The 26,651-nt window shown below is 50.4% G+C and overlaps 1 protein-coding gene across 3 annotated transcripts in view; it reads right to left on the reverse strand.

Annotated features, from left to right (window-relative positions):
• The window catches only part of EYA2 (EYA transcriptional coactivator and phosphatase 2), a 256,663-nt gene that overhangs the window by 53,134 nt on the left and 176,878 nt on the right, over window positions 1-26,651 (reverse strand). For all 3 annotated transcript variants that reach the window (XM_019458255.2, XM_019458253.2, XM_019458256.2), the window contains one exon: window positions 22,161-22,244. In XM_019458255.2, coding sequence (XP_019313800.2) covers window positions 22,161-22,244 — 84 coding nt within the window. The remainder of the gene's footprint in view (window positions 1-22,160; window positions 22,245-26,651) is intronic.

Raw genomic sequence — 26,651 nt, forward strand, 5'->3', positions numbered from 1 at the left:
CCTCCCTCGCTCATGCTCTGTCTCTCTCTCTCTCTCAAGAATAAATAATAAAAAATAATAAAAAAATTATTTTGAGAGGGGCGCCTGGGTGGCTCAGTCGGTTAAGTGTCCGACTTCGGCTCAGGTCATGATCTCGCGGTTCATGAGTTCAAGCCCTGCGTCAGGCTCTTCCTCATCAGGAGGGGAAGATGCTGAGGGAGGGAGGAGGAGCAAGTGTATCTGTCTGCTGGGCTATAGATAAAGACAGAGAGCTTCCTCTCTCCCCCACATCTGTGGTCTGTGAGGCAGCCAGAGGGCCCTCTTTAAGGCAAAAATCAGAGCTGTTGTCTTCATTTAAAATCTACTAGCTAACATCTTTCAGTGGCCACCATCGACTTTTCCTCTCCAACCCACCTCTCTGCTCCCTGACCTTGCCAAGCCCGCGCCTGCCTCAGGGCCTTTGCACTCCTCCTTCCCCCAGGTGCTTTCATGGCTGGCTCCTTTTAATAGCATTTATCACCATCTGGGATGATCTTTCTTATTTATGATTTTTGGCGCTTCTCCCTCAACCAGAAGGCAAGCTCTGTGAGAGCTACTGCTATGGCCCCCGAGCCTGGAACACAGCCCGGTAAACAGCAGGTGCTCAGGTAAGTTATTTTTAAACAAACGTACGCTTGAACGTGAGCTTTACACGCATTACCACATTTCCTCCTCAAATGATCTCTTCCCTGTTTTACAGATAAATCAAGATGCAAAGGGACAAAGTGACTTGTCCAGGGTCCCCCTGCTAATAAGCAGCAGAGCTGGGATTCAAACTCACAACTCTCCCACCAAGAATCCAAAATCTTAAGCACTGCACTTAACGCATGGACCACATCTTCACAGGAATTAACATAAAGTACCTTATTCGGGGGAAGAGAGGCTTAAGGCACATTATAATCAGGTTTTTCTTTTTGTAAATGCCTGCTTTAAAACTGTCGATGTCTACTTTTAATGAAATAAACGGTCTGTGTAAGTAAATCACACTTGCAAAGTTAGGAGGAATGACAGGTAGCCGCCGTGTGAAAATCACAGCCCGGACTCTTTCCTAGGGTCTCAGGCTGGCTTGCCTTTCTAATAACTGCTGGGCTCCAGAGAGGATAAAAGGAGGGCCCAGGGGTGGGAAAGGATCTCCCCTTATTGCCTCTGGGCATCTGTGCCTTTCATTTCCTGGACTTGATATGGAAAAGCAAAGTTCCCCGGTAAATCCCTCATTTCTGAGCTGCCCTCCTCCCCGCCCTGAGGGCCAGGCCTCGGGAACCAGACACCTTGGCGGAGATCGGAAATCAGATCACGTTAGCCGCCCCTGACGGACTCCGAATCCTTTCTTTGCCCCCGCCCCCGCCCCTTTGGCAGCCCATAACTTTTTAGGATGTCATTGTAGGAGTCAGAACGGACCAGCTTTAGGGCCTCTTTAGAAGAAGGAGGCTCCTTCGTGAGGAGCACGAAGCATTTTCTTTTCTTTAAATGTTTATTTTTTGAGAGAGAAAGAGAGAGAGACAGAGTGCAAGCGGGGGGGGGGGGGGGGGGCGAGAGAGAGGGAGACACAGAGTCCCGAACAGGCTTCAGGCTCTGAGCTGTCAGCACAGAGCCCGACGTGGGGCTTGAACCCATGAACCTCGAGATCGTGACCCGAGCCGAAGTCGGCTGCTTAACCGACTGAGCCACCCAGGCGCCCCACGAGGCATTTTCTTAAAAAAACCTGTGTAACAAATCGAGGTAGATGTTTGGGAACCCGGGAAGTGGTCTTCAAATATTCATGCAAAGTTCATCAATAGCTAATGCTTGGTTGAGAACTCTTAGTACCTTACATGAGTTTCTGAAAACCTTCTGGTGGCATGGTTAACAGTCAAAATCACTAAGATAACTAATTAACTTAATTAACTAATTATAAGCAATGTAAATGAGGGGCGCCTGGGTGACTCAGCTGGTTGAGCGTCCAGCTCTTAATTTCAGCTCAGGTCCTGATCTCATGGTTCGTGAGATCAAGCCCCGCATCGGGCTCTGTGCTGACAGTGCAGAGCCTGCTTGGGATTCTCGCTCTCTCCCTCTCCCTCTGGACTCCCCCTGTGCACCCTCTCTCTTTCTCAAAATAAAAAATAAACTGAAGAAATAAAAGCAACGTAGGGCCGCCTGGGTGGCTCAGTCGGTTGAGCGTCCGACTTGGGCTCAGGTCATGATCTCACGGGCCGTGGGTTCGAGCCCCGCGGCGGGCTCTGTGCTGACAGCTCAGAGCCTGGAGCCTGTTTCGGGTTCTGTGTCTTCCCCTTTCTCTGCCCCTCCCCCACCTGTGTCCACAGATCAGGGTTTTTCATCCTTGGTACTGCTGACATTTTGAGCCAGATCATGATTTGGCGTGGGGGGTGTCCCGTCCACTGCAGGGCACTGAGGGGTCCCCCCTGCCTCTAGATGCCGGTAACACCCCTCACCCAGTTGTGACAACCAAAAATGTCTCCAGACTTCATCACGTGCATCCGGGAGGCAAAATTACCATCAGTAGAGAGCCACTGCTCTAAGTCATTAAAAAATAATGAAACAACTCAGTCCTTGGTGTTTAGTCAATCAGCTTTGTATTTATAGAGTGGGCAACCTTATTAATGAAACTAACTTTCTAACTAATGATGAGCTACATTCAATGAAAATCTCAGGGCACCAGGGTGGCTCGGTCCGTTGAAGTGTGACTCTTGAGTTCAGCTCAGGTCACGATCCCAGGGTTTTCGGATCGAGCCCCGCACTGGGCTCCGTGCTGAGTGTGGAGGCTGCTTAAGATTCTCTCTCTCCCTCTGCCCCTCCCTCCCACTCTCTCTCTCTCTAAAATAAAGTAAAACAAACACACACACACACACACACACACAATCTCAGTCTCCCAACAGTGAAAGGTGCCACTTTCCTGTCCCGAAGGGCAGTGTGATCCCATCACAGAAGCCAGACACCTGCCTGCAAATCTGTGTGTGACCGGGGCTCCTGCCCTCCCTAACTAGAAGGTGTGTGGCTTTGGGCACGTCACTGTGCCCGCTCCCTGTCTGGGTGTCGTGGGGGGTAACCACAGCACCTGTCTCCTAAAGTGATGAGGAGTCGGTCAGAGGACGCACGGAAAGCACTTCAGATGGGTGCCAGGCTGGGGACACGCTCCCCCGGCAGGCTTGTCCTTCTTATTCACAGAATCACTTCTCTGGGGCCTCACTGGCCACACCCAGCGTCGCCTCCACTGTCACCTGAAGGGAAGGCGGGGCGGGGGGGGGGGGGGGGAGGCCCAGGGTGGGAGCCTGGCCTGGCATTTTGTGGTCGCGGCCCTCTGTCATCGCAGCAGACTGCCTCGAGCCAGGCCGGTGGCTGGCTGGGTACCCTGTCTGGGCTTGTAGACTTTTGTGGCAAAGGGCAGACCTGCCCACTCTGGAGACGGTTCACAAACACAGGCGGCTTGCGACCTGCATCTGCCTTGCTTGACATCCCAATCTTCAGGACAAGGCGCCCTGACACCTATTCTGGGACCTCTCCCCCACTTTTAAAGAAGAAAACCACAAACACACCAAACCAATCAAAGCCATCGCACCCTCCAAGCCAACTGGGCCTTTAAAAAAAAAAAAAAATCACTGCCAAGTAGCTGTTTACAAGCTGAACAAATAATTACTCTGCCACAAGGCAGAAAAGTATTAATTAAAGCTATTCATTAAACCAGCCCCACTATTCTGTGGGGTTTATCTCGAGGAAGTGTCAGCCAGAGGTTAGGGACGGATTAGCACACAATGGAAGGCTTTGCCAGTTAAATCTCCTCCTTGTGGTTTGCTTTTAATAATCAAGTTGTCATTAAAGAAAGAATTTAATGATTTTAATTGGGTTTAATTACTTGGAAACTCCTGGAAAACAGATCAGCTTGTTTAAAAGAGAAAGACAAGAAAATGAGGGTTGTAAAGAAAAAAATAGTTTGATTCGCAGGTTTAAACAGTGAAGTTTAAAAAAAAAAAAAAAGCCCCAACAACTTGACTTCTTTGGGCAGTTCCACAGGAGAACACAGAAAACAGAAAAGATCTTCTTAGCTCAGCAAAGGGGTCTATTTGTACTAACAAGAACACTGCCCAAAGCACTGTAGGATAATTCCTGTCACCACTGAGTCACAAGACCAGCCACACTGACTACAAATGCTTAAATCACGGTCAAATCGAAGAGAACAAAGGTCTCTAAACTGGTTCCTCTTTGGGAGTTTTAGCCAAGGACTCAGACTCCTTGATTTGTTTTTATCCTTTGGAAAAGAATGTTCTTTCTGCTGGAGGTATCTAGCAGCTTTTTTTTTTTTTTTTTAATTTTTTTCTTAACCTGCTTATTTATTTTTGAGAGACAGAGCACCAGCAGGGGAGGGGCAGAGGGAGAGGGAGACACAGAATCTGAAGCAGGCTCCAGGCCCTGAGCTGTCAGCACAGAGCCCGACGCGGGGCTCGAACCCACGAACCGTGAGATCATGACCTGAGCTGAAGTCAGCTGCTTAACTGACTGAGCCACCCAGGTGCCCCGGTATCTAGCAGCTTTTAAAGCGTTTTTCTCTGGGATGTGAATTCAAAGGCAAAAAATTAGAGGTGGATCTGGAGGTCCTGGACGGAGCAGGGGGCCCGTCGTCCTGATCTGCCCAAATTGAGGGCTTTCCTGGGACTTGGGACTCCAAGTGCTAAAACTGGAAGGGTTCTGGAAGGATCCTACGAGTCGGTCACCCTAAGGTCAGGGAGCCACTGTCCGGGAACCAAGGGCCATCTGATGGCATGGGAGACCAGTGCGTTTCTGGAAGTTCACGCAAGAGTTAGATCAGGGCCGGCCACCAAGCAAGTGCCTACTGCCTCTGGGCACCAGCGATGCGTCCTCAACGCTGGGCGTCTTCGTCTTATTATAATTAGCAGTGACCATGCTACTTCCGCGTATCGTCCACCCAGAGGACATTCTTATACAGCCAGCCACGTGCTTCTAAAGACGCGGTTCTTCAAAAGACATTTGTTCATCGTTATTTTTATTAGGATATTTACTGTTCACTTATTCTATAGACTGTTTGCTACGTAGCAGGCTCAGTGCCAAGCGCTTCTCATGTATTAACTCATTTAACCCTCCCCAGGGATGCTATGAGGTATTACTGATACTATACTCAGGCTACAGCGGTGGAAACTGAGGCACAGGGAGGCAGAATGACTTGCCTGAGGTCACATGGCTAGGGAGGAGAGCCAGCTTTTGAACTTGAGCCGTCTGGCTCGAGAGCCCATGTTCTAGACCAGAGGCGAACTTTTCTAGACCAGGTGGCCTTTTCTATAAAGGGCCAGATAGCAAGTATTTTAGGCTCTGTGGCCCATAGGGTCTCTATCATGTCTCAACTCTGCTGCTGCAGCACAAAAGAAGCTTTTGGCAATATATACATGGATGGGCATGGCTGCGTTCCAATAAAACTTTATGTGAAAAAACAAAACAAAACAAAACAGGTGGGAACCGGCTTTGGCCCACGGGATGGATACAGTTTGCCAAAGAAAATGAAACACGGAGATGTGCTGGAGGGTGAGGGAGGCAGAGAGAGAGCAGGACAGACTGACTGTGCCTGTGCGTGTTTGGGGGAGGCTGCTAGAGGTGGGGTGGGCAGGGAGGTCTCTCTGAGGAGCTGAGGGAAGACCCGAATGAAACGAGGGAGCCGGCCGCGGGGCGCTTAGGTAGCAGGAGCAGCAAGTGCAAAGGCCATGGGGCAGGACCAAGCTCTGTGTTGGAGAAGCAGAAAGAAGGCCGTGGAGACAGGACTCGGCTCGAGGATGGTCTGCTCCGATCCCACCTTTTCCTCCCCTGCCACTCAGCCCTAGAGCATGTGACGTCGGCTGTTTGGACCGTCCTCTCTCGGCCCAAAGGTTTCCTTTGTGTCAAGGATCAGGAAAGCGAGGGCGTCTGGCATGAGCCGATTCTGGCATCGTTTCGGTCTGCAGAGAGGCTACCCAACTTACAAACACTGATGGTGTATGTCCTGGGGTGACCAACAATGCTAAGCGTCCTACCCACCCCGCACCCCCCCCCCCAAAAGAGCAGGAGGACGGTAGGAGCGAACAAGCAACTGTTTTGAGTAGCAAAATCGATTTCCCCTTAAATGGTGACAGAGCACTCGGCATACTGTAATCCGGACTCCCAGCACCTACAGAGGCCCTGAGAAGCAGCTGGAAGTCCTCCATCAGGACACAGCGTTCCTCTTCCCTCACACCCCAACTTAGCTGTCAAGATGCAGCATTGTTGAGAGTGACAGAAACTCACTCGTCCATCCTATCATTTATTCCTCAAATATTTACTGAGTGTCTTTTATGTGCCAGGCACTGTTCCAGGCATTGGGGTACACCGGCAAGCAAAATAGCTATAGAAATGAACAAAACAAGATTTGTGGTACGTTTGACGGCAGGGATGCCGTGTACGGCCGCACAGGTTGTGCACTGCGTAACTCTAGGGGCACCGGTCACACACACCGCCATGAAAGTGGCGCCTCCCAGCGCTGAGCAGTGCACATTCTGTGCTTCCGCCAGGCAGTGGTAAATGCTACAGAAAAAAATAGAGCAAAGAATCTGCGTCATGTATGTGGACTATGTAGGAGGCGTGGCAATTTCATACAACGGTTAAGGAGGTTCCTGCTGAGAAGATGGCATTTGAGCAGATTTTCAGGAGGAGAGGGAGGAAGCCGTGGGGGAAGAGGAGCATTTCAGATAAAGAGAACAAAGTGTTCAAAGGCCCTAAGGTGGGAGTATGTCTGGCAGGTCTGACTACCACTGGAGAGGCCAGTGTGGCTGGGCTAGAGTCGCAGCCCACCTTCTGGTAACAGCATCAGGAGTGATTCTGGGGGAGCCAGAATTTCACCATGCCCTGTCTGTGTAGTTGTGAGGGAGCTAACCCCACCAACCCCCGGGGGTGACTGGTTCGAGCCAGGTCAAGGACAGCTCTGTCCGCGGCTTGGTTGGAACTACTGACCAAGAGATAGTCCATTCACCGGGGTTACTGAGCTGGTAGAATGTTGGTCTTATGCTGCTATGGGCTATTTTTGCCACCACAAATGAAAGAAAAACAGATCTGCTGACGTTGCTTGAGGCTCTGGATCCAGCCATGCCTGAAGCCAATAGACCCCTGAACATTTTATTTTATTTTATTTTATTTATTTATTTTTTTTTAATTTTTTTTTTTAACGTTTTTATTTATTTTTGAGACAGAGAGACACAGCATGAACTGGGGAGGGGCAGAGAGAGAGGGAGACACAGAATCGGAAGCAGGCTCCAGGCTCTGAGCCATCAGCCCAGAGCCCAACGCGGGGCTCGAACTCACGGACCGTGAGATCGTGACCTGAGCCGAAGTCGGAAGCCCAACCGACTGAGCCACCCAGGTGCCCCTGAACATTTTAGAAGAACCAGTGAATTCATTTTTCTGCTTGAGTCAGCTTGAGTTGGGTTTCTGTTACTTACAACTGAAAGCAAACTGATTTGATGGCTGATTATGGGGCACATTGAAAGTGTTGTGCTAGAAAGTAGGGATACAGACACAGCATCCTTGCACTTTAGGGGCTAAAGTCGAGTTGGGGAGAGAGACAAGTAATGAGGTGATGAAACATCCAGTGATACATGCTGTAGGAGGGGGCAAGTGCAGGGTGCTAAGGGAACACACACGGGAGGGATGCTTAACTCAGGACAGTCAAGGAAAGCTTCCTGGAGGCGGAGACATTCAGGATAAGACCTGATGGCTGAGTGAGCATTAGCTGGGCAAATGGTGGCAAGTGAGAAAAGCATTCCCGGAAGAGGGAACAACATGGACAAAGGCCTGGGGTTTCTTTGGGTACCAGCAAGGCTGGAGCCTAAAACATCCACTTGGGAGTCTCAGAGCTGAGGCAGGAGAGGACGGAAGGAGCTAGGTCTAGACGGGTCTGGAAGCCAGCCCACAGAGTTTGGACTTCATCCTGTTTTTTTTTTTTTTTGGAAGAGAGAGAGGACGAGAGAGAGGGAGGGGGCTGACAGCCGTGAGCCCGATGCGGGGCTAGAACTCATGAGCCGTGAGATCATGACCCGAGCCGAAGTTGGCTGCTCAACCGACTGAGCCACCCAGGAGCCCCTGGACTTCATTCTGTGAATGAGGCACCAAAGCCAGCAAGACTGACAGAGACTGAGCAGGTCACTTAAATCAACCACACGGCCCAAGTGACACACACACGGCCTTGTTGTCTTTTGTTCTCTGACTCCTGTTGCAAGAAATGTTTAACTTTCCTTTTCACTCTTCCTGGAGACAGACAACTGTGCAAGGGAGAGTCTTGACAACGGATATTTGGCCTGAGGCAACAGGGAGTGGTGGGGAGTGTGGCAAACTGGAGCCCAGCTGGCCCGTTTACAGGAGCGGCTGCCATGAAGCTCCAGCCAAGTGATGCCACGTGGGATTGTGGATCATGGCCAGACCTTCTGATTTTTCAAGAGGACCCAGAAATCTGAATTTTTACGTGAAATCTTCCCATTTCATATTTTTTAAATTTTTTAATGTTTATTCATTTTAGAGAGAGAGAGACCGAGCACGGGCAGGGAAGGGGCAGAGAGAGAGGGAGACACAGAGTCCGAAGCCGGCTCCAGGCTGCGAGCGGTCAGCACAGAGCCCGACGCGGGGCTCGGACCCACGAACCGTGAGATCGTGACCTGAGCTGAAGTCGGATGCTTAACTGACTGAGCCGCCCAGGTGCCCCTGAAATCTCCCAAATGTAAATGCTGCAACTAATTTTAAAAATGCAACAAAAGATATGGCTGAGAGTCCCTCCCCCCGCCGCCGCCATGATGTCCGGCATAGAGAGTGACTGGTTTGGATGGAGGTTTGAAAGTTGGCCCTAGAACTGGGGGCTTGGTGATTGGCTGTAGCCTGCTTGGAGGGGCTGGGTGGGGGGCCCAGAATGGTCTTTGGAGCTCTGGTCTGATTCCTTCTCTGCTGCTTACTAGCTTGGCGGTCTGGGGCGGTGTCCTTCTGCGTAGAATGGGGATCACCACATCTGCCTTTGTGGGTTTGTCTTGAGGACCAAGGGTCTGACTCGTGACCCAGTGCCATGCACGTGGGGGAAAGGTTTATAGCTTTTATCCCTATAGTTGAAGGCTTCTGGGTATGGGTTATAGGACAGACTGAAAGTCACCATAAAAGTAAATACCTTTTTTTTTTTTTTTAGCTCTTACACACATAAATTTGACAATGAGCAAAATGAGCGACTTCCTCGAAAACCACAAACTACCAAAACTCGTCCAGGATGAACGAGCAGCAAGCATTAAAGGGATTGAATTCGTGGCTGAAAACCTCCCGAGAAACAAAATCCCCAGGTCCAGATGGTTTCCACTGGAGAATTCTACCAAATTAGCACCGATTCTCCGCAACCTGTTCCGGGAAACAGAAGAGGAGATGACACCCCCAACTCATCTTATGAGGCCAATGTGACCCTGACCCCAAATGAAGAGATTATTTTTTAAAGAGCCTCTAATTTTTCAAGTAAGAAATGTTGACCTTACCGCTCCAGGCAGTTGTGTCCCCTCCAAAGCACCCACAGTGCCCTTCGGGAAAAGTCACCTGATTCTCAGACTCGTCTGTTGAGGTCAGTGGGGCAGGAATGATACTCCAGTTTTACAGGGGAGCAGATACCTCTCTCGTTCGCAAATATTTTCATCAGCTCGAAGGAGAACCCCATACCCATGAGGCTATGGCTCCCTGTTCCCCACTCCCCTCTAGTCCCTGGCAAGCACCCGTCCCGTGTCCTACCTCTATGGATTTACCGATTCTGGATGTTTCGTATAAATGGAACCACACCATGTGTGTGCTGTGTCGGGCCTCTTTCACTTCGTGTCATGTTTTTAGGGTCGGCCCATGTGGAAGCATGGATGGCTGAGAAATAGTCCACTGTACGAACATCCGACTACGTGTTTATCCCTTTGTCCGCTGACGGGCATTTCCAAAGAGATTCTCAAGCCGCACATTTCTACTTTGAACTAGGCCCCGTGGGGGGACTTGGGTCAGAGCTTTCCCTCTCTGCCATCAGGAGGACCTACGAGTTCCTTAACTCACAGAGGAAGTGCGGTGGGGTGGGGAGCAGGCCTGGCAGTGGGAACCTCCTACGGCCCTGTCAAAGTCAACCCCCCATCTAACCAAGCTGACACCCTCCTGCCGTCCCCCCCGTGTGACACCCTCGTTGCCGAAGGCCCACGGGAATCCCAGCGCTCCTTGGACAGCTCAAGAGCCCTATTGTTGGGGTATTAGTACCGTAAAAAATGCAGGTGGGGCGATGGGGGAGGCAGCCTCCCAACCTGCTAGTTAAGCATAAGGGAAAATTGGTCCCATTATTTCGGCTTGCAGGGTGCCTAGGATTTTTTTTCACTCCTTATCATTGTGAGCACCAAACCCTATATTTACAGAAGACAAAGAGTGTCTTGCTTGAACCCAACCGACAATCTGTTGTAGGTTTTGCATAGGAGATTTAAATCCCTTTTATTATTATTACTTTTTTTTCCCCGCCCCCCCCCCCCCCCCCCCCCAGATCCCCATCAGCATTCACTGAAGGGCAGAACTAAAGAAGCACGGGGCGGGGGGGGAAAAGTTGGCAAAAGAAGTCTTGGGAAGCAGTCGGCGTTTGTTAAATCTGGTGGGCGGAAAATCGGGGGTCTTAACCAGCTTGAGACCCCTCAGCCTGAGTTGACTCTGTAAGGAAATGGTCTCTCTCCAAGCAGCAGAGAGCACAGGGCTTCAAAGACAGTCTCTGCTAATGAGCACTTTTCTGACAACCCCAAACCATCTCTAAAATATATCTTATGTTGGAAATAATCCTTTAATGCTCTAAAATACATAAGGCACTTGGCATGGAGGCACGCTGGCTCAGGGAAACACTATTACAGGGGATTAAATCTACAAAGGGTACCATCCCCTGCCCACGGCCCCCCCCAGCTGTCATTCACCTCTAGGACCTCTTTCAAAGCATTTCCAGCCTCTTCCTCACCCACCCCCGCCAGAATGACAACCACAGATGTTTGCTTCCTGCCCTTCTGGATGGACGGGAGCGGCTAACTAAGTCACCATCCCTCGTCCTACAGAGAAAATAATCACCGCTCGAGAAGGCCAATCAAAGTCCTCCTTTCTTTATTAGCCACAAAGATGAAATACCTTTCACTTCACTGAAAAGAGAGCTGGAGGGGGAAAAACAAAGATTTAAATACAAGGTTTAACCCCCAGTGGGGGAAAGAAATCTCCGACTTCCTCAGAAAATCCTTTCCAAATTGTATTCGTCTTGACTTAATCCACATCTACCGAGTGAATTAGGCAGTATTTATTTTGAAAATCCATTTTATAGAGTTCCAAGGACTCTGTTTTCCTTGGGCAGGGCTGACTCCATTCCAGAGCTGGAGGCCGCTGCGAGGGCCCCGCCAGGCCTTTAAACTTCCAAGGTGCTGGCCTCACATGGCTAACACACTGTAAATAAACACAGCTGAGCCCAGAGAAATTGGAAGGTTTTCTCATTAAAGAAATAAAATAAACAGATGTCCTTAAGCACTTTGGCTTGTGTTTGTCAAAGGGTAGAAAGCTCTAGATGTCTGAGCGACAGAGGTGAATTAGAGCTACATCTCAAGGTAGATGGGGCAAAAAGAAAGAAAAGGAAAGAATCCGTGGTCCTCTGAATTAACTAATAGTCCTCCAGGGAGGGCCCTTTTGATTTGAACCGTAGCAACTTCTACAAATAGTTTTTAACTGCTGGGTCATAAAACCGGGGTTTTTTATTTCTTCTCAGTTTGTAAAGCAGTAACGGACAGGCTAAGCCGTGTATCGCCAACCTGATCTGATTGAATCCTGATGGCACTGTGCTGGGTATTGGATTCCGGAATCCGGGCCGGAATCACGTAATAACACCCGCTGAGGAGTGGGGGGAGGACCGCGGCTGGTCGGAGGGGACAGGGGAGCCATGGGAGGGAACGTGCGGGGAGTCAAGGTCTGGCCGGGCCCGCTCTGCCCAGCCTCTTCCAGACGTACAGAGAGGCCGGCGGGCTGGCTGGATCCACCAGAAAAGTCGTCACCAAGTGAGTTCATGGCTTACATCTTGCTTCACTAATGTGTGAAGGAATCACTTGGGAGTCAAGTTTAAATGTCCTTTCTGGTTCATCTGGGACCCGAGACCCTGAATGTCTAACAGCTCCCCGGCGATGCCGGTCCGCGGACCACGCTTCAGGTCGCCAAGAGGGCTTACGCTCGTTACAACGGGGTTCTGGCAATGAGGAGTGGCCGTTCCTGTAAGAACCGATCGTGAAGAAGTCCGAACGTTCAGACCCCCCTCCGTGTCTCGGTTTGGGTCTCCCCAGAAGCAGACCCTGAGTCTAGGATTCAGGTGCGAGCAGTTTGTCTGGGAGGGGCCGCTGGGAAGTTCTGGTGGCCCGGGAGGCAAGTGGGGCCGGGGGAAGGAAGTCCACGAGTCCACGAGGGTGGGGACATCTGGGGGACGGTGAAGAACACCCCCAGAGTGTCACAGCTACTTGCAGGGGGAGGCCATCATGCCCACAGGAACGGGGAGGGCTGCGGGGGCCAAGGGTGGGCGTTAACAGCGCTGCTCTAATGAAAATTCCGTCCTGGCCACTTACTAACGGTGAAGTGATGAGATTCCATCACCAAGCAATCCCAGTGAGACATGAGCCTCTTTGGCGTCCCGATGGCAAGCCCCGCAGTGCTATGAGCCATCGGGAGGGTGCTCAGACCTCATCAGGAAGGTCTGAGAGCGGACACTGGGTGCGGGGCACTGCTTCCCTTCCAGCTGCTGGAAGAGGGGGTTGGTGGTGCCGGTGGGAAGGGCTTGAACCACGCGGAGAGAGCGGAGCTCCCAGCCACAGGAGATTCCCTAGACGGACGGTCACGGGGAAGGGGACAGCCTGCGTCTCTGAGACAGGGTTTGGGACCCCTCGACGAAGCTTGGAGGTCGGCCGGAGGGAGCCAGGGACCGGCCATCTCTGCCCCCACACGTCCCGCACACCCTGGGCACGACCTGGCGTTGGTGGCTCACAAATGTAAATGCCTCCGGGGACAGAGGAAGCGCTGCACAGCCCGCCGTCCGGCCGCACGTGGAAGGCCCCACCCCGTGGGGGGTGCCGAGGTGCACACGTCCTGGCGAGGGGTCTCCGCTCTCTGAAAACTCAGGTCTCGTGTTGCCAGGACGCCCCAGTTTTCAAGAGAAGTGAGACATCTAGATTTTTTAAAAGTATTTTTTTCTTTAATGTTTATTTTTGAGACAGAGAGAGCGAGAGAGAGCACGCAGGCCGGGGAGAGGCAGAGAGGAGGGTGGGGGACAGAGGATCCGACGTGGGCCCCATGCCGACAGCACAGAGTCCGACGCGGGGCTCAAACTCACAGACTGTGAGATCATGACCCGACTTGAAGTCAGGCGCTTAACTGACACGCGAGACATCCAGATTTTCATGAAAACTATCCAGATTTCAAAATACTGGCAATGAGTTGAGAACTTAAAGACATGCCAGGGGGCCAGAGTGCGCCTGTCTTTAGGCCACATTTGGCCCAGCCTTGCCCATCTGAAACCTCGAATCTCTTCAGACCGAGCGGGACACGGCCCTTTAAAGGGATGATGTGGAGGGAAAACCCGGATGGGATTGCGCCCAGGCAGCAGAGGCATCAAGGGCCCCTGGGCTCCATCCCAGGTCCCCCACCTGCCAGAATGTCCCTGGCCCCAAGCCTGCCCTAGAGGGGCCACTTGCTCAATACTCCACCCATCATCGTGGCTCTGGGCAGATGCTGATAAACCCCCGTCTTGTCACGCGTGCGGCTCTCGGTTCCCTAGGGGGCAGGCACCCTGGAGTCTCATTTCTGCAGTGACAGCAAATCCTACGCACTTAGAACTCCCTGCCCGCAAGCTATTTACTTATTTGTTTATTCAACAAACATTTGTCAGGCAGATACGCCCGGCGCTGCTGGGCGCCGGGGGATGAAGCTGTGAACACGTCAGACCCGGTCTGTGTTCACTCCAGTGGCCTGAGAACATTCACGTGGACCCCTGGGGACGCAGTTTAGGTGCATGGCTAAAAGCAGCGGGCCGCGTCCTGGCTCCTGTCCCTTCCGAGCTGGGTGACTGCGACTCCAGTCATGCCGCCTCTCAAAGCGTCAGTTTCTCCAGAAATGAATATAATAGGAGCCACCATGCCTTACAGGCTTGTGGTGGGGATTCCGCCAGAGAGAACGTGTAAAGCCGCAGCAGTCCCTCAAGGGTGCTTGTCACAGCATTGTCCGTGCGGGTGGGGGGCTGGGGGAGCCCGGCTGTCCTCCTCGTGGGGAGGGGGAGGAGGTAAGCGTGGAATTCAGGGCGTGGGTTACTTGCAGGGTTTCTCAACCGCAGCACGACGGACGCCTGGGGTCAGGCAAGTCCCTGGCGTGGGGGCATCCTGGGCACTGCGGGATGTTGGTTATGGCAGTGCCGGATGTCGCCTGGCGGCCAAGTCACCTCCAGTTGAGAACCACGGAGTCAGAACCCTAGGACTGGATGTACGGCTTCGTGGAAGATCAAAAAACCACAGAGCAGAGGGAGACGAGTGAGAAGCGTGGGTATTTAAATACGGCCGTTTACATACATGCCCTACGTGTACAGAAACAAGCAGTACGTATTTCGACAACAGTAAACTATGGGGAGAGGGGAGGAGGAAGATCCACGTGGGTCTAAAAGGAAACACACGGGGCGCCTGGGTGGCTCAGTCGGTTAAGCGTCCGACTTCGGCTCAGGTCATGATCTCGCGGTCTGTGGGTTCGAGCCCCGTGTCGGGCTCTGTGCCGACAGCTCAGAGCCTGGAGCCTGTTTCGGATTCTGTGTCTCCCTCTCTCTCTGACCCTCCCCTGTTCATGCTCTGTCTCTCTCTGTCTCAAAAATAAATAAACGTTAAAAAAAAATAAAAAAAAAAATAAAAGGAAACACACATCGTACCCCCGTGAAACAAGAGAGGGGCTTCGTGTGCCCACAGAACACGAATAACTCAACACCCGCGTGTGAGGCCCAACTTCTAAAACAAGAGAGTTCACAGCAGAGTGCTCGGCGTATGGCAAACTGTGCAAAAAAACCAGAATTTGTTCAAGAGGAATTTGCTAGTTGGCAATAGGGGGTGGACAGGTCAGGGCCAGAAATGAGGACACCTCTACAGCCCAACGTTGGAGAAGAAGGAGCTGTGCTGCATTCTTTATTTGCGGTTGGTTCTGCCTTCTACATATATCCAGACTCCCTTCACTCCACCCCTACCCCTCTGGTCCAAACAGCCGGCATCTTTCAGCTGGACTCTTGCAGTAGCCTGCTCACTGGTCTCCCTGCTTCCTATGTTGCTCCCCTGTGGTCTACCCTCCCCAGGGGGGCAGCCAAAGGGATTCTTTAGAAATATAACTCAGACCCTGTCCTCTCTCTGGTCCAAGCTTCTATGGCTTCCTCTTTAGAGCAAAAGCCCGGTGAGTTATTACCCTCCTCCTTGCTTGCTCTGCTCCAACCATGTTAGCTTCCTGGTTGTTCCTAAAATCCACCAGGCAAACTTATGCCGCAGGGCCTTTGCACTTGCCGTTCCACTGCTCTTTTACCACATATCTACCTGTTCCTTTAAGTCTATTCGACATTCAGCTTCTCCATGAGGCCTCCTTCTCTGGCTGCCTTTTCTCAAATTTAATTACAATCCCTCTCCTCTGAAATGTTTCATATACCTCAAAGAACACCATCAACCAAGGGAAAAAACCCAAGCGGGGAAAAAAAAAAGTATTTTCAACTCACATATCTGCCATTGCAAAATACTGCAAATCACATATATACCCAGCGTATATAAAGAGCTCTCGGAAGTCTACGATAAAAAGTCGTATCAACCGATGAAGAAACGGGCGAAGGATCTGAACAGACACTTTTCTCAAGAAGATGTCACCAATGGCCAAGAAGTACATGAAAACACCCTTAGTCATCAGTCAACGTCATTAGTCACCAGGGACATGCCAATCAAAACCACCGTAAAATCCCACTTCACCCCCACTGGGAAAACTACATAACCACAAAGACACTAACGAGTGCTGGTGACGAGGTGGAGAGATTGGAACCTTACACGCTGCTTAGGGGACCGTAAGATGGGTTCCTCAAGATGCTCAACCTGGAGTTACCATTCCCGGGTACGCACCTACGAGAACTGCAAACCCCTGTCTGTGCAACATCTCACCCTCAAATGGTCACAGTGGCGTTATTCATACCAGCCCCAAGCCCAGCCGTCTGCCAACGCACGAACGGACAAAGAGTGGCACATCCCATACCACGGAGAATCACCCAGCAACGAAAAGGAATGGAGAACTGGTACACGCAGTAACCGGGATGGATCTAGAAAACATGATGCTAAGTCAAAGAAGCCAGCCGCAAAAGACCACGCGCTATGATTTTTTTTTTTTTTTTCCTAAGGGATGTTTAGACGGGACAAATCTATGGAGACAAAAAGTAGATTAGTGGTTGCCAGGGACGGGGCGGGGGTGGGGGGAGGTGGGGAAATAGGGAGTACCTGCTGAGGAGCACGGATTTCTCCTTGGGGTGATGAAAATGTCCCACAATTACACGCTACTGATGGTTGTGCGACTCTGACATACTAAAAACCACTGAACTGTACAGACTGAAACGTACAGGTATAGCACGTGGATTAGATCTCAAGAAAGCTGTTATTAAAAAGCACACACAACTGGTCCTGGAGTTGAGTTTCCCATCGGTACTGAGCTGTCTCGAAGGCAAGGCACAAAAGGAAGAGTCCGGGGCGACCCACGCTGATTAATCCCCCTTAAGAGTCCCTTCCTGGCCACAGGCAAAGAAGGGCTCCCGAACACCTTGCATCTGCCTAATCCGGGCTGCAAAAAAAAGTTCGGGGCCTCAGGGGAGCCCGGTGGGAGGAGGAGAGGTGAGGGGAGAGGCGGCAACTGCGGGCTGCTCCGGCTCTCCAGGGAATTTCTAATGGATCCACAAGATGGGGGGAGGTGCTCTGCCAAAGGGACGCTCTGGCACTGAGCACTGGGCATGAAGAGACGGAAAGGAAGTGGACAGACGACAGCCTCGAGCAGCACATGCCTCTGATTGGGAACAGGAAGAGAGCCCAGTTTCTGTCTGAAAATTCAAACGCTCTGTTTTGAGTCAGGCCTTAATCATTTGAGCTCTGTTGCCCTTATTTCCCTAAGTAAACAGCAAGTTACCCCTTTGGCTGGGACCACAATTGGCATGGTTTCTGCTTCCTGTACAGTGCTCAGTGTCATGGCCATAAGCAGGGAGCTGCTGGTCCTTGGCACGGATGTACAGGGTGTCTTGGCCTGTACCTGTCCTCACCCTCTCTGGAAAGAGCACTTCAGTCTCCCTTTGGGAAGCGTCCCTCTCCCATTCCATCCATTCGGCTGGGATGGAGCTGACCCGCTCCTCCACCCTCTCTGGCCGTGGGCTCTTGATCTAGGCTGGGGCTTGATCTAGGCTGGCGAATCAGAGCCCCAGAGGTTAGGCCGATGAGATTCAAGCCTGAGAGTTGTGCTGGAATTTGGGAAGTAGGTCTCCTTTTTTGGATGGGATTGCTGACAGAGAGTCGCTGTATGGAGGAAGTCGGCCGAGGGATGCAGAAAGACCAAGCCTCGAGAATGCTGCTTGTGCTCCTGGATCCAGCCCAACCTGAATTCCAAGTCCCTCTGAGTTTTTCAATTATTGCGATCCAATAAATTCCCTTTGTAGCTTACACGCTCTACAAAGTGCTTCGAATTGAGTCCTGCTTTGCTACCAGCTGTTAGTAATGAGTTCCACATAGCTGTAGCTTCTGGAAAAGCACAAAGAGAAAGAGTCGTGGGCCAAAAGTCAAGGCTACGTATTTTGTTTCTATTATGAATACCTTGACTCCATAACCTCCCTGTGCCTTAGTTACTCTGTCTGCAAAATGTGGTTCATACTTCTGTTCCTCTAGGGTCCTCTACACTTCTCTCACTTCCAAGTTTATTGCTGTAGCCCAGATCTCTCTTTGGAGCTACAGATACAGTTGCCCTCTAGGTTCTTTTTCCTCAACATTTTTCCCTTTCGTTGTTCTTCCTCTTATTACATGGTGCTCTGTGCTAGGAAACGCTAGCCCTCCTCCTGTATCCACCCTTCCTTTCTCCCTCTCAGAATAACAGAATCCCTGAACTTGAATGGCGCATGTGACAAGACTACATCTCCCAGATTCCCTTGCAGCTAGATGTGGCCACGTGATCAAGTTCCAGCCAACAGAAAGTGAAAAGAAATGATATGGGCACATGCCGAGCCTGGCCCTTAACAGAGAAGGGGAAAAATAAGATAAAGGGGGGTAAATTCTCCTTTTCCTGTGCCCCCTTCTCGCCGGCTGGAATGTATGCACGGGGGGCGAGCTGTGTTTTATTTTGCCAATGAGGGCAACTTCTAGGGAAGGCAGAGGACAAAGAGGGCCTTGGTGCCTGGTGCTGTGTAGGAGTCTTACTGGCTTGAACTGCTTACACCTGGACTGCTGGCTGGACGAAGTCAGCCATCTTGTTTAAGCCATGGCACTTTGGGTCCCTCTTGGGGTGGCTGGATTTAGCAAATTAAAAAAAAAGTACTCCTCATCTAGGGGAGAGCGGCGGGGGGAGGGTGGGGTGAGTTCTAGAACAGGAGTGAACATGGCACAGGGGACTCGGATGCTCCAAGAGCTTTTCATCTGTTTCCCCTGGACATCCTGGGGGCACAGAGGCAGACAAGTGAGCCTGAAAAACGACTCTCACTCTGTCTGGGCCTCAGTTTCTCCTTCTGTACTACGGAGAGTAACTGGCCATGTTGGTCTCCTAGGTCCCTCCAACTCCGACCTTCTGTGGTTCTGAAATTCTAGGATAGATGCTGAAGTCAGATGCCAGTGGGGCCAAGGAGGGTCCCATAAGTGGGTTAAACGGGCCAAGGGGGCCTGTGAGGTGGGCTGCACAGGGTACCCCCCCCCCCCCCCACAAGAGGCCAGTCCCTACTCAGCTCCCATCGATGGCTGCCACACGAAAATGCAGGATTGCCAGATTCTCTAATTTTTCAAGAAGAGTTGGAAATCTGGACTGTTTGGGTCCGTGCAATCTCCTGATTTTTAAATGTTGGCAACAAATGCACATTTTTTCAAGCACTCTAGGGGCCAAACAAAAATGTCCGCAGGCTGAATTTGGTCAGCGGCCACCAGCTAGGCGTTTTTTGTTTGGATACTATTTTCCTTCCTTCCTTCCTTCCACAAATATTTATTTGATGACTTCTAAGTGGGGGCACTGTTCTATGTGCTGGGGATAAAGCAATGAACGAAACAGGCGAAAAAAGAAAAAAAAAACATGCCTGTCATCATGTAGCTTTTCTAGAGGATAGTCCTGACTTAATCATGCAACAAATATTTATTGAGCAATTCTGGCCCGTGCATTGTTTGGCTGAGTAGGTAAAAAAATGTTCATGGGCCCTGCCCTCGTGGTACATATAGCCTTGAAGGGAGACAGACACACAGTGAGTGCATAATTACAGATGAAAAACACAGTTATGGGGAAAGCTGTGCTTTAGATAAAGGTTAGCCAAGTCCTCTCGAAGGAAGCTACATTTAAAATGAGAACTGGGGCGCCTGGGTGGCTCAGTCGGTTAAGCGTCAGACCTCGGCTCAGGTCATGATCTCACAGTTTGTGAGTTCAAGCCCCGCGTCGGGCTCTGTGCCGACAGCTCAGAGCCTGGAGCCTGCTTTGGAATCTGTCTCCCTTTCTCTCTCTGCCTCTCCCCTGCATGCACCCTCTCTCTCTCTCTGTCTCAAAAATAAACAAACATTAAAAAAAAATAAAATGAGGGCACCTGGTGGCACAGTCGGTTAAGCGTCCGACTTCGGCTCGGGTCATGATCTCACTGTCTGAGTTCGAGCCCCGCATTGGGCTCTGTGCCTGGAGCCTGCTTCAGATTCTGTCTCCCTCTCTCTCTACCCCTCCGCTGCTCATGCTCTGTCTCTCTCTCAAAAATAAATAAACACTAAAAAAAATAAAATAAAATGAGAACTGAAAGACAAGTAAGAGTTATGCTAGTAAAACAACATGCTAGAACATTCCAGAGTATAGCAGAGGCTTCCAGGGTGCTCCTTCCCCACATCCTCTCAGCTGTTGCCATTCCTGTCGGTGCAGAGGCTTTCAACTGTTAGTCTCGAGGTTCCCTGCTGGAGGGGTTTCTCAGGGGCAGGCCGGAAGCGCAGGGAGGTAATCCCCTAGGGAAGCCCTTAAGCTATGATGGAAGGGAAGTGGCAGAGAAGTATCCCAGCACCCTCACGCCTGGCGGGTCAGCTCGGAGGTGTGTTCTACAGAGTCTCCCAGGGGTCCCCGGTGGGACTGAGCCCCGGTCACCTGCAGCGGTAACTTGTATGGGCTGCCTTCCCTTCCCATGTCACTTTTCCACTCGGCATCCGGCCCTTCCTGGGAGAACCCCAGCAGAGATGGGAGGGTAGGTGGCTGGTTTGAGGACAGAAAGCACTTTAGGATGAGAGGCAGGAAACAGGGCTGCAGAGGGGGGCAGGAGCCCGCTCACGGACAGCCTTGGGAGGGATGTGACACGAGCAGGTTTGTATTGTAGGATGGTCCCTCTACAGGCGGCTATACGGGACCAGCACCACAGCTGGAGGTGAAGGTGGCTGGGCTGAGGAGGTACGGCTGGAGAGAGGCAGCTGGCAGTGACGGATGACAAGGTGGCATGGGCTCTGGGCTCTGCCCTGGTCTCGAGGACGCCCACAGCGTGGTTTCAGGAACGGTGGTGAGACACAGACACAAAAACCATCCCCATGATGACAAAGCCCTACACAACCCGCGAGAACCCGACTGTTACCAGCAGCCGCAGAGCTTGACAGGGGGCCGTCCCTAAGGGCAAGACGAGTGAAGGCAAGCCTTTCAGGGGGCAGTGACTTTACCGGGGTGGTTCGGGAAAACCCTAAAACGCCCAGACCTAGTGGGTAAACCACTACGATAGCCCCTGCGGGACGGCTCAGCTTTTTGCAACGCCTGCCAGTCCGGTCTGGTGTCCTTTCGGCAGTTCTCGACTCTGCCACCCTCTGCCTAAGCTGTGCTCTGTCCAAGAACGCACGTCGGATTTCCCGCAGGCCCTGCTAGACGTATTAACGGCATTCCTACGTGGCAAGAGATTTCTGCACCACCAACACCATTTTTATATTCTTTACAACATAATGGCAGATGATAAATCTATCTTGCTAATTACACATCCAGCTTGTTATAAGCCCCATAAAAAACACGAGCAGCTGGAAAAGCCATGAGGTGATGTCAAATCATATTTCTGGCCTCTAAACAGAAACAGAAATATTTTCCAGGCGCTGGTGAGTCTCACGGTTCCTACCCGTGCATGGACGCAGCTGCCAGCAGGTTGCTCACCTCAGATGAGATGATAGCTTTTCTCTGAATCCCTGTCCCTCCACCCCCCTGCCCCCCCCCCCCCAACCTGCCTCCCCGGAGAGACGGCATCCACATGTGGTTTGCCGGGAAGCCTGCAGGACGGATGCACAGAATCGGCAGGGTTTGGGTCTTAGCAGCTGGGTTCGTTTTCGCATTATGAAGGTGGTTTCAGGGTTTCTTCCATTCACCACCGATCAGCCCATAGCATCTGCCCAGAGTTCTAACTGGATGCTTCCCCGACATAATCTGTCGGTGACAGATTTGCCAAGCTGTCGTGAAGGTCCACGCCGGAGCTGACAAAACGCCTGCCCCTCGTCTCAGAAACATGGAAGGAAGAGGACATTCATCTGCCGGAGACGCTAAGATAAACAACAGGGAACAAGGAAAACACTCTGCCTCGTTTTCTAGCTAAAATTACTGTTTTTGGCTGCGGTGTATCAGACTAAGAGCATATATCCGATCGAGTGGATGCTGAACGCTTCGTGGGTTGGGAGAAAGGCATGGGGGACGACAGAAGGGGAAGCTAATTAAATTTTCACATGTCGAGGGAAAATTCCATAGGAGCTCTCAAACCCAGACTGACCCAGAGGGGTAGCTTTTGTTGGAGAAGCCGCCTCATAAACTGCCCCCACAATTCCCAGGACAAACCAGCTGGACAGACTGTCATGTTGGGAAAAAAAAAAAAAAAAAAAAGAAACAGAGAGAGAAGACACAACATGGATTCTTACCTTCCCGTATCTGGATGCAAAAGTCCCGGTGAGTAAGGAGTGAAAAATAATTATCGTTTCATCCAAATCCCACACGAACACACGCTGTGATGAAAAAGAGGAAGACAAATGGATTTGCTTGCATCTGACTTAATGTCTGCAGAAATCAATTCCCTGGGAGGAGAAAGAAATCTTGAAAACCATTATCTTTAAGTTATAAAACATGTGACTCACCGATGTGTCACTGGGTCCCCATCCAACTTCAGCCGTGTAAAGTGTATTCTGAGGGCCAATTTTGGGCTCCTATCAAACCCTCAGATGCCAGAACCAAGAAGCCTGTTCCTGCCTTCCACATAAAAGCTCAAAAGTGGAGGAGCTCAGTCCAAAAGTAACAATAAAAATCATATAACTCATTTGGAAAAATGAAGTACTACCATTTTACATTCACCCGCTCACCCTAAGCCCGACTACTTCTAAACACCCCTGTTTTTAGCAGTTCTGGCGATAACCTCCGTAACGTACTTATGCCTTTTTACCTACTGACTGGCCGACTTGAGACAACAGCTCTTGACTTAGTAATGTGAAAGATGAGGGTTTTGCTTACGGCGACCTCCCGCATTTCTCCAGGACTTTACGCTTTTCACGTAGGTGAGCCCCTCGACTTCTAAGACCATCCGCTTTGGACACTCTCCCGGGCTGACGCAGTAAATCCCACATGGAAGGCGGTTGTTGTGTTCTCGCCCTTTCCCCCCCACCTCCTCCCCTCTCCGTCATTTAGTGGCGTTAGGCTTACTTTTGCACTCCCACCGTGGATAAACCGATTCGTGTGCTCGGTTTCATAGAGGTACTTTGATCTTCTGTGCTCTGTTTCTATGTTGATTTTCAAGGTTGGTAAACAGTAAAGGGCATGCACATCTCTGATCACTGTTCACTGCAGAACCAAGTACCATGTTGGGATTCACCTCCTTCTCCGTGTGTCCAACGTCCTAACCCCAGAGCCACTTTCAGGAGACTGTTTCTACCACTAAGGTCATGTCCTTCCCTGTGCTCCTTCCCGATTAAAAACCACGCCATATCCCAGTTTGTTCCACAGAAGAACCGTGCCTGTCTGGAATAACTTTTTGTTTTTGCAGGAGTTTATGAACTGCTTTAATTTCTGTCTCCAATGATGTGCTTTCGTTAGAGTCTCAAATTCGGCCACACCCGCTGTAGCAAAGAGGTTCATCCTCAGTGACAGAATGCTCCAATGTGGCCTGGGTCATCTTCAGGCTTGCTGCACAGGTAGCATCCTGAGACTTCCTGATACTGCATTTCCGGACGAGATCGACTGTTTCCTGGAACCCAGGTCTCTCTTGGTTTTCTTCCTTGTTTTGCTTGAGTAGATCCTGAAGCTGCTTCTTCTGAAAGGGTGTCTGGAAAGCAACCGTGCTGAATTCCTACCTTTCTGATCTATCTTCATTTTGCTCTATGGTACCTGTGGGTACAGAATTCCAACTGGAAAATAAAGTCCTCTGGATGTTTGAAAGAATTCCTCCATTATCTCATAATGTCCCGTGTGACCGACGGGGAGTGTAATGTTTCATGAATCTTTAGTCCTTCGTAGGTTTTGCTTTTTCACTCTTGTGGATATTTTATTTTCATTTTTTTTCCTCGTCCATCTTTTATTGTATTTATTTATTTTTAGTATCATTTATTGTCAAGTTGGCTAACACACAGTGTGGACAGCGTGCTCTTGGTTTTGGGGGTAGATTCCCGTGATTCATCGCTTACATACAACACCCAGTGCTCGTCCCAACGAGTGCCCTCCTCAATGCCCCTCACCCATTTTCCCCTCTCCCCTGCTCCTGTACCATCAGCCCTCAGTTTGTTCTCTGTATTTAAAAGTCTCTTATGGTTCGCCTCCCTCCCTCTCTGTTTGTAACTAATTTTTTCCCATTCACTTCCCCCATGGTCTTCTGTTAAGTTTCTCAAGTTCCACGTATGAATGAAAACATGACATCTGTCTTTCTGACTGACTTATTTCACTCTGCAATAATACCTTCCGGTACCATCCACGCTGTTAAAAATGGCAGGATTTCATTCTTTCTCATTGCCAAGTAGTATGCCATTGTATATATTAACCACATCTTCTTTATCCATTCATCAGTGATGGACATTTGGGCCCTTTCTCTGGGATATTTTAAGATCTTTTCTTTATACATGCAGTCCTCAAGTTCCGTGAGGATAAACCTAGGTATGGTCTTTCTTCATTCATACTGCTCAGCACCTAAGCATTTTTGATCTTATTTCTTTACATGAAGACAGTCAAATTAGACTTTTTTGATTGATACTGCTTGTACTTTAAGAAAAAATATTTTCTAGAATTTTGTCTTTTTGATCTGTGTTCTGGGAGATTTCTTAAACGTTTTCTTCCAACCCTTCTATTAAACTTCTGATTCTGTCATTTAAAAATTTCCGATGACTCTTCGTCTCTGAGTATTTCCTTCCGAACAGCCCCCACTGCTTATTTTATAGACGCAAGAGCTCCCTGGATCTTTATAAGAAAACTGCTCAGAGTTTTCCAAAGTTCTTTTCTGTTTTTTAAATTACCTGTCATGTATCCTATTAACTTATTCTGGCCCTTATCTTTCACACTGTTGCTTTCTGTCATTTTTCCGGTGATCACGGTCTTTAAGGGCAAAGGGCCTGACTGACTGCGTGTGTAGCTGGTGTTGGTAGCAGGGGGCCCGATGCACCTACTCAGTCTGTCATCTTGAATGGGGCACCCTTGAAACCTCTCTGGAGGTGAACGGCTATAAAAAATTTTTTTTAACGTTTATTTATTTTTGACACAGAGAGAGACAGAGCATGAACGGGGGAGGGTCAGAGAGAGAGGGAGACACAGAATCTGAAACAGGCTCCAGGCTCCCAGCAGTCAGCCCAGAGCCCGACGCAGGGCTCGAACTCACGGACCGCGAGATCGTGACCTGGCTGAAGTCGGACGCTTAACCGACTGCGCCACCCAGGCGCCCCTGAACGGCTGTACTTAATTTAAACATGGGCATTCGCCATGCTTTTAACAGAAGGGTGATCTCTAGGAGGAAAAGGTCAGTTAGTGCAAGGGTTTTCAAGGCACTTGGCAGATCTGAGTGTGATATTGTGAGTTTTTTGGCCTAGTTACATTTATGTGTGTGTATGTCACTGTATTAAGTATAGTTCTTATTACGGGTCATGGTAAAAAAAAGAGATTTGAAAACTATTGTTTTTAAGGAGGGCTTCTGGGTTTCAATGGCTAAGTCCTAATTTATCTGAACTCAATTGGATCGGGAGCCACTGTGGGTGGTTAGTTAAACGTCTGACTTTGGCTCAGGTCATGATCTCATGGTTAGTGAGCTCGACCCCCATGTCAGGCTCTGTGCTGACAGCTCAGAGCCTGGAGCTTGTTTTCAGATTCTGTGTCTTCCTCTCTCTCTCTGCCCCTCCCTTGCTTATGCAAGCTCTCTCTCTCTCTCTCTCTCAAAAATAAATGAATGAACTTAAAAAAAATAAATGAACTTAGTCGGATCAGTTAAAGCGAGAGATTTTGGTAAGGGAATTAAAAAAAAATCAGTGAGTATTTTCAAACTGAATGCAGACCCCTTTCATTTATCTACAACATAGCCTCTGAAGAAGAAAGCCTGCCCCCCTCCCTACCACTCTGTTCCCCTGCCTTAGATCCTTGGTGGGTAAGTTCCGGGTGGCTGTTTTGCAGTGACCCTCCCCCCTAGCCCATCATGGTTTGGGCCAGAGAGAGCCCCAATCCCAACTGGGCCAGGGGCTTTTCCTTGGAAACTTGAAATCAGAACCCAGAAAGACATTCACCATCTTTGAGTGGCTGTTGGAGGCCGCACCATCTGAAGGGCAGGGAGGGCCAGTCTGCAGGGAGCGCGGCAGAGAGGGGTGAGAGATGGAAAGACCACCCCACACTTTGCCAGGACCTGGTTTCAGACAGAAACAGAGGGAGGCTGGAGGAGGGCAGAGCCCAGGAACCAGCGCCTGTGCGGGCTGAAGACACTACGGTTGGGCATCCGGGCACCTGCACTGTAGTGCGTGCGGAGAGAAGGCGCACACGCTCTTCCTTGCCCTGTCTTCCTTCTGGTTCCAGCATCCTGCTGACACTCCGCTCTTCCCACCTCGGGGAAGAGAATCTCTGTATCCCTAAAATAAATTCTGCTTTTCCACTTAAGCTAGCTCACGTGGGGTTCTGGCACCTGCGGTCGATGGAGTTTAACTAATATACGCTCAGAATTTCCCTCCTTTCCACTTCTCCCACATCGTTTCTCTCTCGTGGGCTTCAGTCATTAGCAAAACTGCCAAAGCCTTAGGAGGTGCGATGTGGTGCTAACCCTCCATGCTGACATTAAGCACAGAAGTGAAACACAGCTCACACCTTTTCAACGGCTCTCGCCCAGTGGTACTTTCCTCTGGAATCGAGAAGCAGCTGTTTCCAGAATAACGTCGCCCCGTAATCCCTGACTTCCATGCCACCCCCAC

Source organism: Panthera pardus, unplaced genomic scaffold, assembly GCF_024362965.1.
Source record: "Panthera pardus isolate Hobbes unplaced genomic scaffold, ASM2436296v1 HiC_scaffold_25, whole genome shotgun sequence".
Taxonomy (NCBI): domain Eukaryota; kingdom Metazoa; phylum Chordata; class Mammalia; order Carnivora; family Felidae; genus Panthera; species Panthera pardus.